The sequence below is a fragment of the Convolutriloba macropyga genome, chromosome 11, assembly GCF_964194025.1.
Source record: "Convolutriloba macropyga chromosome 11, txConMacr16.3, whole genome shotgun sequence".
Taxonomy (NCBI): domain Eukaryota; kingdom Metazoa; phylum Xenacoelomorpha; order Acoela; family Convolutidae; genus Convolutriloba; species Convolutriloba macropyga.
The window spans coordinates 5,731,915-5,744,251 of record NC_134478.1 but is presented as its reverse complement, the minus strand read 5'-3'; the positions used below and the strand labels follow the sequence as shown (position 1 = coordinate 5,744,251).

The 12,337-nt window shown below is 35.3% G+C and overlaps 1 protein-coding gene across 2 annotated transcripts in view; it reads right to left on the bottom strand.

Annotated features, from left to right (window-relative positions):
* The window catches only part of LOC142349811 (uncharacterized), a 42,878-nt gene continuing 30,541 nt past the window's right edge, over positions 1-12,337 (bottom strand). For both annotated transcript variants that reach the window (XM_075401595.1, XM_075401594.1), the window contains exon 3: positions 1-3,886. In XM_075401595.1, coding sequence (XP_075257710.1) covers positions 1,360-3,886 — 2,527 coding nt within the window. In that variant the 3' untranslated portion in view covers positions 1-1,359. The remainder of the gene's footprint in view (positions 3,887-12,337) is intronic.

Here is a 12,337-nt window from a genome sequence, read left to right as displayed (position 1 = left end):
TCATCATCAAATATACGCATTATCAAGTATGATCATTGGATAACGGTCTTAATAACATCATACAACTTTTTCAGAATCAAATTGTTAAGTCAACTTAACGAAGATTTTCGAAAAGACACTAAATTTATGATCACCGAAGTTTTCATGTTTAATAGAGAAACATGTATAAACGCTCAGGTTGTTCATATCAGCAACCACCGTCTTTTTAAAGCATTTATACCCCCCGTCCCCGAAAAAAATACAAATCTAAATCTACCGTAAACAAATTTAGCGCCAGTAGGTCAACAACGAATTAATTTTAATATTTTCAGCCTTCAACTGAAAATGAAACTACATATCCTTGTTCCGAGACATTAAAAAACAAGTAGTGAATTTGTGTCAATTTACATCTCAATTTTAACCTCTTTTTAATCTCTTAATGTCTCGCAGTTTTCATCAGATAGATAACATAATCATGATAATCACCTTTATCAGTTAGTTACATTATATCGTTTGACTTTCTTAACAATTTCGATTTGAATTTCAACACAAATGTACATAACAGTTAAGACAAAACAGGAACACATAAATTTTCAAATGGAATTTTTACTCTTGTTCAATCTGATCAACGCGAAGGAAGATTGAAAATAAAATCAAAATGAACGATCGGTCATTCATCGGTCATGACTACGCATGAACAAACTAAATGAAATTATAGCAGAATATCTTCAGAATATGGGTAAGTAAACAAATAGCAATAGGACAGATTTCAGGCTACAAGTAGTTTTTATAGAGATAGTTATTTCCGATTCTCATCTTTCGAAATAAAAACTCGTTGAAATATTGCTGCTCACGGTTACATGAAGATAATTCAAATAGAGTCGAAATATTTCATCTGTCAACCACTGATAATTTGAGGTCTTCATGTCTATGGAGCAACAAACTATCAAACATCTTATCAGATTTTGAGAAAATTTTACACAAGTTAAACATAACAAATGCATACGTAATTTCGTACTTGTTATTACGAAGGTTTAAGTGCAGACATATAAGTTGAACAATGAAATATTTCCCATTTTTTTGCTGAACGGATAGAACTTTACAAACAATAGTCTAATTTATCACAAACTCCCCTGCTGAAGATTATAAAAATACACTTATCAGTTAATCCCACGGAGAAAAACGCTCAAAATGATGATTACAATCCTAGCAAAATGAATTTTGGTGTTATATTTCATGTTCAATTATACTGACTTTAGGAAACATTTCACAATTTCCAGGAAAAACATAGAAGAGTAATTATATCAAGTTGGAAAAAAATTAAAATTCGTTCAACGTTAAACTGCATCAATTTGCGTCGTCTCAGTTTATTTCACTTATTTACTCATCATCGTCATCATTCGGTTGTAACTCGACCATGTATAGAGGGTAAGTTTGATTCGCATCGAACAGGGCCACAACCCTCGGTTGCTCTGGGTCGTCAACACAGGAGTCAAACTGTTCGTCACTGCCATCGTCATTATCTTTCAACGGGGGTCGGTTGAAAAACTTGGAACCCTGGGTAAATTCCCCGACCAGAACCAATGAGACAGTCACGAATCTCGAGTCTTGACTACGCTCAGTGTTATCTGACTCATCGCCGAATATCTTTGCAGTCTCCGATGTGAAATAGATTCCCTTGCCTATGTTGTAAGTCATGCCTTTGGGGGGTCCCACCTTGTAAGTATTTGATTCCATAATATCGTTCTTGTACTTCTTTTCAGTTCCATGAAACAGCAGCACTTCGTTAAGAAGAGCATTCGATCCTAAACTAGCAGTCATCTCCTTTTTCTTCAGTTGATAGTTCTTCCATATTTTATGGTTCTCCACTCTCGTCACAAAGATCTCATATTCTGGCATAGATTCCTTGAAAAAAGTAGTAATTAGTTCACAATCTGGATTGTCGTCTGGTTCAATGGCCATAAACGCACATCTACTTTTGGACACCCAATCCTTAGGGGGTTGCGATTTATTGACACTGTCACCTTTCTCATCCACTTCCTCTTTACCCTGGTCACTTTCAGAAAATTTATCCTTTGTTTCAACCTTAGGTCGTCGTCTTATCTTTCTCAGTTTTCCCGACTTGATATTTTTCTGCTCGAAAGTAGCAAAGTTTATTTCGTAGATACTTCGACCAGCCGCAAACGTGATTTTCTCGTCTTTGAAGTTTTCAAAGCCGTATTCAATGCGCTCACTTTCAATATCTGACGTCACAGTTCCCAGTCCTTTTTCTCCGAATAGATACCAGTTTTTGGGACGCGCTTTCTTCACTTCGACTCCCAGTTTTTTCAGAATTTGAGGAAAAATAGTTGGTAATTGAACGGGACTTGCTCCCGTTGTACTGCCATTTTCGTGCCAATACCAAGCCCATGAGAGCAAATCATTGTAACCTACGCGAGTTATCTCCATATTCGGCTTACTGACCAGTTCGATTTGGTGATCACCGAACTTCATAACCTCTTCATTATTATTCCATCTAAAAGTCGCTTCTGTAACTTGAGGGTCACAAAATTGAGATTCTATCAAATTTCCAATTGCTTCCGCAAATTTGCTCCACCGTTTTCGGCCGCGTTCCCTGTACAGCCACAAAAAATCTTTAGTGCAGCCTGACATAGGACATTCGCGCTTAGTGCACGGCTTAGTACATCTTGCGCAAATCTTGTGAGCAATTTCAGTAGTCGGGATGTTAGTCGCTTGAGTAAATTCAGTGATTTTAGTAACAGTACTTTTAGCTGTTGTCGGTTTGTCTTCGTGGACAAATTTCTCAGAACGGGGTCGTCTTTTAACCTCCCTTTGGACATTTCCAGTCACATCTGTTTCATGGAAAGAATAGTTTCCAATAGTTTTGTTCAAATGTAATACTTTGCCTTCTTTATTACTGACCAGAAACAGTTTTTCTTGAATCTCATTCGGTTTCATTCTCTCAAACATCGCATCAATTTCATCACAGTCCAGACCAAAATTCCCCTTCCTCTTAAACTTTTCCCAGTAATTGTTATTGTTCTCATTTTGCCAGTAATAATTCCAAGCTTGCTTTCTCGGCGCTTTAACTTCGGCTCGTGTGATATTGCATACAACTTTCTTACTCGCGCTCGGGTAAAGGGTAGCCTTCATAGTCGTGAAGTCGTACATTACTCGTATAGTCTTACCTTGGTACGTTCCACGATCTATTTCAGGGTCACAAAATCTTGATTCCAGAGCTTCGTTTTCTTCCTGTTCAAATTGCCGCCAGACTTTTTGGCCCATTGGGCGGTACTCCCAAAGAACAGTAGTGTTATAGTTCGGATGTACTTTGAAACAATCTGTAAAGAGGCATCGGTTTTTCAAAAAGGGTAGACATACTTCATGTTCGTCCGAGGCAACAAATTCTGTACCATTTTTAAATGAGTCTTCATGTTCTGGTTGTTGATTTATTTGAACTTTTTTCAACTCCTGATGAACTTGATTAAATTCTCGGTACATAGGTTGCGCTGAACTGCTTGGTCGAGGCGTGTAAACCGCAGAATTGCTATCAAGATCTTTAGCCGTTTTTCTATATGACGAAGATGCTCCAGGTCTTATGAAGCGCTGCATAACTTCACAATATAGTTTCAATATTACGTTTGAGTTCACATCGAAACAATAAGGCGCCAATTTTTGTCTTTCAGTCAGAGTTAGCGTATGCTCTTTACCACAATTTATGCAACTTTTCGACCGTGGGTCCATCGTTTCTCTTGATTCGTCCACAAATTTGTAGCATATGTGTGGATATCGGCAGTCTGTCTTCGTACAGTAGGTTCGGTTGTAGTCACGGCAGGGTCTTGGGATGTTCATTGTTGGTTCCATATGCATTATTTCATTCTGATCTCGACAAAATTCTCCAATAAACCTAAACAACGATATGCATTATGTTATTGTATAGACAACATCAACAGAGGCACTCCTTGATTAAGTTTATGAACTATAGCAAAACCTGTCACACAACCTAAATGCGACAGACTCCAAGTTTCAAATAACTTTTGATTTTAATTTTTTGATAACACAGGGGCTCTAAAAGTTCAACGGAAAATCAGAAAATCTCAGGCCTTCAATTTTCAAGTATCCGGGTAAAAATATTAATCTATTCTCCTCTGTAAAATATGCGCAACGCTTCTAATTTAGAAACATAGCCGGCAGATTGTCGGAAAATAGCCGCGATAGACACTTGTGGCCTACCATGAATTGAAACAACTAAAGAAATAAGATTGACAGATCGACCACCAGCTTTTTAATGGACCACTAGACTTTTTGGATTTGATTAGGACTGTCATTTTTACGAGACACATTTGCTCTACAAGGAAAAAGGCCTAATGCAGCTTTTTCAAAATTATTATTCGATATTAAAACTCAAGACTCTATTGCTCAGGAATTAGGGCATATAAATATATACTTAGATGCACACTATTGACCTTTAATTAGTAAATGTTCATAAAATTTAAAGTTCCATAAAAAAGTTCAGAAATCATTTTTTAGTGAGAAAAGTCACGCAATTGACCTAAAAGCAGAAATGACGTCACGAACAAAAACTTTAACTGCAAAGCAGTAGAAGTCACTGAAGTCATTGAAAAAGTCAACTCCAAAAAGTCAGGGTAAGACAAAACAAAAATCTGCCAGACGAAGTAAAAAAACATAGCAGGACAAGTCCTGACGTACAATTCAAAGAAATTTCATTGACCAAACAAAAAAACTAGACCTATTACGGACTATGAGTGAATTGGGAAAACCATTATAAAAAATCAGATAAAAAACTAAAAAAATACAGAATATCAATGTCAAAATGCCGCATGTAAACAGAAAACCATCAGCGAGAAAAGGAAATTTGTTTCAAACCAAAAAACTAGGCCTAGAATGAACTATGCATAGATTGGGAAAACAATTTAGAAAAAAAAATCCGATCCAAAAAATTGAAAAAACAGTAAAAATCAAAGTCAAATTGCCGCATGTGAACAAAAAACCACTAGCGAGAAAGCGGATTTTTGTTCAAATACCGTTTTGTCACTCTACTTTAAATTTAGAGCAAAAAAATTTCACGCCGCAAAACCACTCGCTTTTTCGCTCCAGTATTGTATCAGCGTGACCAAAATCACGAATCCAATTTGACTTCAAAAATCATTAAAATGTGTGAATAGATATTGAAAAAAAGACAACACACCAATACAATTCAAATTCATTGAATTGTAAAAAAATTAGGAGCACTATAATAGCCGCTTGCAATTGCTGACAAGGCTATTAACAATGGAAGTGAATGCACCTTTCCAATGAGCTGGTACAGGCCAATAAGCTCAATCAAATGTACAGCTACTTATGAACTTCATTGCACTAAGTTCTATGGGTCTTAAGAAAAAATTTTGCAGCAAAAAGACACACGTTTACAATAATTTTTCGAACTTCGTTCGAGAACAATTAAGTATATTAACAGATCTTCTGGGGGCAACTTAACTGTTTAACTGAATGTTTAGATTCCTTCTGTTTCCTCAATTGTTTCGCGACAAGTGAAGATTGACACCTAGGTAACAGTTGGATAAATCTAATATCAATCTGAGAAAGGCTAAGTATATTGCCGGATTTTCTTATGAACAGATGTATCTAACATTACAACATTTAATATTAGAAGGAAGCATTAACCACTCGGTTTCCAGGGTCTTCTGAATGTTGACCTTCCTATCTGCTTTCTTTTAGGAACAGATGTACTTTCTGCACAAGAGCAATTTAAATTGCGCAAAAATCGAGAAGTCAAGCGTAAAAAAATTACGGAGAAGTGAAATCAAAATAACATTTTAGAAGAAAGCGGTCAAGAAAAAATTGTGCAGTAAAAAACACACATTTACAATATTTTTTCCAAACTTCGTTCGAGAGAAATTAAGTATATTAGCAGATCTTCTACGGGCAACTTAACTGTGAAACTGAAAGTTTAGATTCCTTATGTTTCCTCAATTGTTTCGCGAAAAGTGAAGATTGACATCTAGGTAACAGTTGAATAAATCTAATATCACTCTGAGAAAGGCTAAGTATATTGCCGTATTTTCTTATGAACAGATGTATCTAACATTACAACATTTAATATTAATTTTAACGTGGGAAAAATTTCTCAAATGACAATTTAATTCAGAGGGGGCATTAGCCTAGATAATTTTTTATGGGTGCAAAAACCTCCGACCCGTAGGCGTTTGATCCCGCGACCTACGGTGTAGGAGAAGGAAGCATTAATCACTCGGTTTCCAGGGTCTTGTGAATGTTTACCTTCCTATCTGCATTCTTTCAGGAACTGATGTACTTTCTGTATAGGAGCTATTTAGATTACACAAAAATCGAAAAGTCAAGCGTAAAAATATTACGGAGAAGTGAAATCAAAATAACATTTTAGAAGAAAGCGGTCAAGAAAAAATTGGGCAGTTAAAAACACACACATTTACAACATTTTTTCCGAACTTCGTTCCAGAGAAATTAAGTATATTAGCAGATCTTCTACAGTCAACTTAACTGTGAAACTGAATGTTTAGATTCCTTATGTTTCCTGAATTGTTTCGCGAAAAGTGAAGATTGACAGCTAGGTAACAGCTGAAAAAATCTAATATCACTCTGAGAAAGGCAAAGCATATTGGCGTATTTTCTTATGAACAGATGTATCTAACATTACAACATTTAATATTAATTTTAACGTGGGAAAAATTTCTCAAATGACAATTTAATTCAGAGGGGGCATTAGCCAAGATAATTTTTTATGGGTGCAAAAACCTCCGACCCGTAGTCTTTTGATCCCGCGACTTACGGTGTAGAAGAAGGAAGCATTAACCACTCGGTTGTCAGGGTCTTGTGAATGTTGATCTTCCAATCTGCTTTCTTTTAGGAACAGATGTAGTTTCTGTATAAGAGCTATTTAGATAACACAAAAATCGAAAAGTCAAGCGTAAAAAAATTACGGAGAAGTGAAATCAAAATAACATTTTAGAAGAAAGCGTTCAAGAAAAAATTGTGCAGTAAAAAACACACACATTTACTACAATTTTTCCGAACTTCGTTCCAGAGAAATTAAGTATATTAGCAGATCTTCTACAGTCAACTTAACTGTGAAACTGAATGTTTAGATTCCTTTTGTTTCCTCAATTGTTTCGCGAAAAGTGAAGATTGACAGCTAGGTAACAGTTGAATATATCTAATATCACTCTGAGAAAGGCTAAGTATATTGCCGTATTTTCTTTTGAACAGATGTATCTAACATTACAAAATTTAACATTAATTTTAACGTGGGAAAAATTTCTCAAATGACATTTAATTCAGAGGGGGCATTAGCCTAGATAGTTTTTTTTGGGTGCAAAAACCTCCGACCCGTAGGCGTTTGATCCCGCGAATTACGGTGTAGGAGAAGGAAGCATTAACCACTCGGTTTCCAGGGTCTTGTGAATGTTGACCTTCCTATCTGCTTTCTTTTAGGAACTGATGTACTTTCTGTATAAGAGCTATTTAGATAACACAAAAATCGAAAAGTCAAGCGTAAAAAAATTACGGAGAAGTGAAATCAAAATAACATTTTAGAAGAAAGCGTTCAAGAAAAAATTGTGCAGTAAAAAACACACACATTTACTACAATTTTTCCGAACTTCGTTCCAGAGAAATTAAGTATATTAGCAGATCTTCTACAGTCAACTTAACTGTGAAACTGAATGTTTAGATTCCTTTTGTTTCCTCAATTGTTTCGCGAAAAGTGAAGATTGACAGCTAGGTAACAGTTGAATAAATCTAATATCACTCTGAGAAAGGCAAAGCATATTGGCGCATTTTCTTATGAACAGATGTATCTAACACTACAACCTTTAATATTATTTTTAACGAGGGAAAAAGTGCTCTGAAAACACAATTTAATTCAGAGGGTGCATAAGACTAGATATTTTTTATGGGTGCAAAAGCCTCCAACCCATAGGCATTTGAACCCGCGACCCAAGGTGTAGAAGAGGGAAACAACCATTCGGTTATCAGGGATTTGTGAATATTCATCTTCCAATCTGCTTTCTTTTAGAAACAGATGTTCTTTCTGTATAAGAGCCATTTAAATTACGCAAAAACCGAAATGTCAAGCGTAAAAAAATTACGCAGAAGTGAAATCAATATAAAAATTTAGAAGAACGCGGTCAAGAAAAAATTTTGCAATAAAAAAACGCACACGTTTACCAGAATTTTTTCGAACTTCGTTCGAGAGCAATCAAGTATATTAACAGATCCTCTGTGTGCAATTAACTGCGAAACTGAATGCTTTGATTCCTTATGTTTCCTCAATTGTTTCGCGAAAAATGAAGATTGACAGCTAGGTAACAGTTGAATAAATCTTATATCTTTCTGAGAAAGGCAAAGTATATTGCCGTATTTTCTTATGACCAAATGTATCTAAGATTATTACCTTTAATATTAATTTTAACGTGGGAAAAATTGCCTAAACGACAATTTAATTCAGAGGGGGCATTAGGCTAGATAAATTTTTATGGGTGCAAAAACCTCCGACCCGTAGGCGTTTGATCCCGCGACCTACGGTGTAGGAGAGGAAGCATTAACCACTCCGTTGTCAAGGTCTTGTAAATGTTGACCTTCAAATCTGTTTTTTTAGGAAATGATGTACTTTCCGTATAATAGCTATTTAAATTACGCAAAAATCGAAAAGTCAAGAGTAAAAAAATTACGGAAAAGCGAAATCAAAATAACATTTTAGAAGAAAGCGGTCAAGAAAAAATTGTGCAGTAAAAAACACACATTTACAATATTTTTTTCGAACTTCGTTTGAGAGAAATTAAGTATATTAGCAGATCTTCTACAGGCAACTTAACTGTGAAACTGATAGTTTAGGTTCCTTATGTTTCCTCAATTGTTTCGCGAAAAGTGAAGATTGACAGCTAGGTAACAGTTGAATAAATCTAATATCACTCTGAGAAAGGCAAAGCATATTGGCGTATTTTCTCATGAACAGATGTATCTAACACTACCACCTTTAATATTATTTTTAACGAGGGAAGAAGTGCTCTGAAAAGACAATTTAATTCAGAGAGTGCATAAGACTAGATATTTCTTATGCGTGCAAAAGCCTCCGACACATAGCCATTTGAACCCGCGACCCACGGTGTAGAAGAGGGAAACATTAACCATTCGGTTATCAGGGTTTTGTGAATGTTCATCTTCCAATCTGCTTTCTTTTAGAAACAGATGTTATTTCTGTATAAGAGCCATTTAAATTACGCAAAAACCGAAAAATCAAGCGTAAAAATATTACGGAGAAGTGAAATCAAAATAAAAATTTAGAAGAAAGCGGTCAAGATAAAATTTTGCAAAAAACGCAAAAGTTTACCAGAATTTTTTCGAACTTCGTTCGAGAGCAATTAAGTATATTAACAGATCCTGTGTGTGCAACTTGACTGCGAAACTGAATGCTTAGATTCCTTGTTTACTCAATTGTTTCGCGACAAGTGAAGATTGACAGCTAGGTAACAGTTGGATAAATCTAATATCACTCTGAGAAAGACAAAGTATATTGCCGCATTTTCTTATGACCAAATGTATCTAAGAGTATTACCTTTAATATTAATTTTAAAGTGGGAAAAATTGCCTAAACGACAACTTAATTCAGAAGGGGCATTAGCCTAGATAAATTTTTATGGGTGCAAAAACCTCCGACCCGTTGGCGTTTGATCCCGCGACCTACGGTGTAGGAGAGGGAAGCAATAACCACTCCGTTGTCAAGGTCTTGTAAATGTTGACCTTCAAATCTGCTTTTTTTTAGGAACTGATGTACTTTCCGTATAAGAGCTATTTAAATTACGCAAAAATCGAAAAGTCAAGCGTAAAAAAATTACGGAGAAGTGAAATTAAAATAACATTTTTAGAAGAAAGCTGTCAAGAAAAAATTTTGCAGTAAAAAACACACATTTACAATATATTTTTGAACTTCGTTTGAGAGAAATTAAGTATGTTAGCAGATACTCTACGGGCAATTTAGCTGTGCAACTGAATGTTTAGATTCCTTTTGTTTCCTCAATCGTTTCGCAACAAGTGAAGATTGACAGCTAGGTAACAGTTGGATAAATCTAATATCACTCTGAGAAAGACAAAGTATATTGCCGCATTTTCTTATGACCAAATGTATCTAAGAGTATTACCTTTAATATTAATTTTAAAGTGGGAAAAATTGCCTAAACGACAACTTAATTCAGAAGGGGCATTAGCCTCAATAATTTTTTATGTGTGCAAAAACCTACGACATGGAGGCATTTGAACCCGCGACCTATGGTGTAGAAGAGGGAAACATTAACCATTCGGTTATCAGGGTTTTGTGAATGTTCATCTTCCAATCTGCTTTCTTTTAGAAACAGATGTTATTTCTGTATAAGAGCCATTTAAATTACGCAAAAACCGAAAAATCAAGCGTAAAAATATTACGGAGAAGTGAAATCAAAATAAAAATTTAGAAGAAAGCGGTCAAGATAAAATTTTGCAAAAAACGCAAAAGTTTACCAGAATTTTTTCGAACTTCGTTCGAGAGCAATTAAGTATATTAACAGATCCTGTGTGTGCAACTTGACTGCGAAACTGAATGCTTAGATTCCTTGTTTACTCAATTGTTTCGCGACAAGTGAAGATTGACAGCTAGGTAACAGTTGGATAAATCTAATATCACTCTGAGAAAGACAAAGTATATTGCCGCATTTTCTTATGACCAAATGTATCTAAGAGTATTACCTTTAATATTAATTTTAAAGTGGGAAAAATTGCCTAAACGACAACTTAATTCAGAAGGGGCATTAGCCTAGATAAATTTTTATGGGTGCAAAAACCTCCGACCCGTTGGCGTTTGATCCCGCGACCTACGGTGTAGGAGAGGGAAGCAATAACCACTCCGTTGTAAAGGTCTTGTAAATGTTGACCTTCAAATCTGCTTTTTTTTAGGAACTGATGTACTTTCCGTATAAGAGCTATTTAAATTACGCAAAAATCGAAAAGTCAAGCGTAAAAAAATTACGGAGAAGTGAAATTAAAATAACATTTTTAGAAGAAAGCTGTCAAGAAAAAATTTTGCAGTAAAAAACACACATTTACAATATATTTTTGAACTTCGTTTGAGAGAAATTAAGTATGTTAGCAGATACTCTACGGGCAATTTAGCTGTGCAACTGAATGTTTAGATTCCTTTTGTTTCCTCAATCGTTTCGCAACAAGTGAAGATTGACAGCTAGGTAACAGTTGGATAAATCTAATATCACTCTGAGAAAGACAAAGTATATTGCCGCATTTTCTTATGACCAAATGTATCTAAGAGTATTACCTTTAATATTAATTTTAAAGTGGGAAAAATTGCCTAAACGACAACTTAATTCAGAAGGGGCATTAGCCTAGATAAATTTTTATGGGTGCAAAAACCTCCGACCCGTTGGCGTTTGATCCCGCGACCTACGGTGTAGGAGAGGGAAGCAATAACCACTCCGTTGTCAAGGTCTTGTAAATGTTGACCTTCAAATCTGCTTTTTTTTAGGAACTGATGTACTTTCCGTATAAGAGCTATTTAAATTACGCAAAAATCGAAAAGTCAAGCGTAAAAAAATTACGGAGAAGTGAAATTAAAATAACATTTTTAGAAGAAAGCGGTCAAGAAAAAATTTTGCAGTAAAAAACACACATTTACAATATATTTTTGAACTTCGTTTGAGAGAAATTAAGTATGTTAGCAGATACTCTACGGGCAATTTAGCTGTGCAACTGAATGTTTAGATTCCTTTTGTTTCCTCAATCGTTTCGCAACAAGTGAAGATTGACAGCTAGGTAACAGTTGGATAAATCTAATATCACTATGAGAAAGGCTGAGTATATTGGCGTATTCTCTTATGACCAGATGTATCTACCAATACAACCTTTCATATTATTTTTAATTAGGGAAAAATTGCTCTCAAATGACGATTTAATTCAGAGGGGGCATTATCTTAGGTAAATTTTTATGGGTACAAAAACCTTCGACTATAGGTGTTTGATCCCGTGACATACGGTGTAGGAGAGGGAAGCGTTAACCACTCGGTTGTCAAGGTGTTGTGAATTTTGATCCTCTAATCTGCTTTCTTTTAGGAACAGATGTACTTTCTGCACAAGAGCAATTTAAATTACGCAAAAATCGAGAAGTCAAGCGTAAAAAAGATACGGAGAAAAGAAATCAAAAAGCGTTTTAGAAGAAAGCGGTCAAGAAAAAATTTTGCAGTAAAAGACATACGTTTACAATAATTTTTTGGAACTTCGTTCGAGACCAATTAAGTACATTAACAGATCTTCTGTGGGAAAC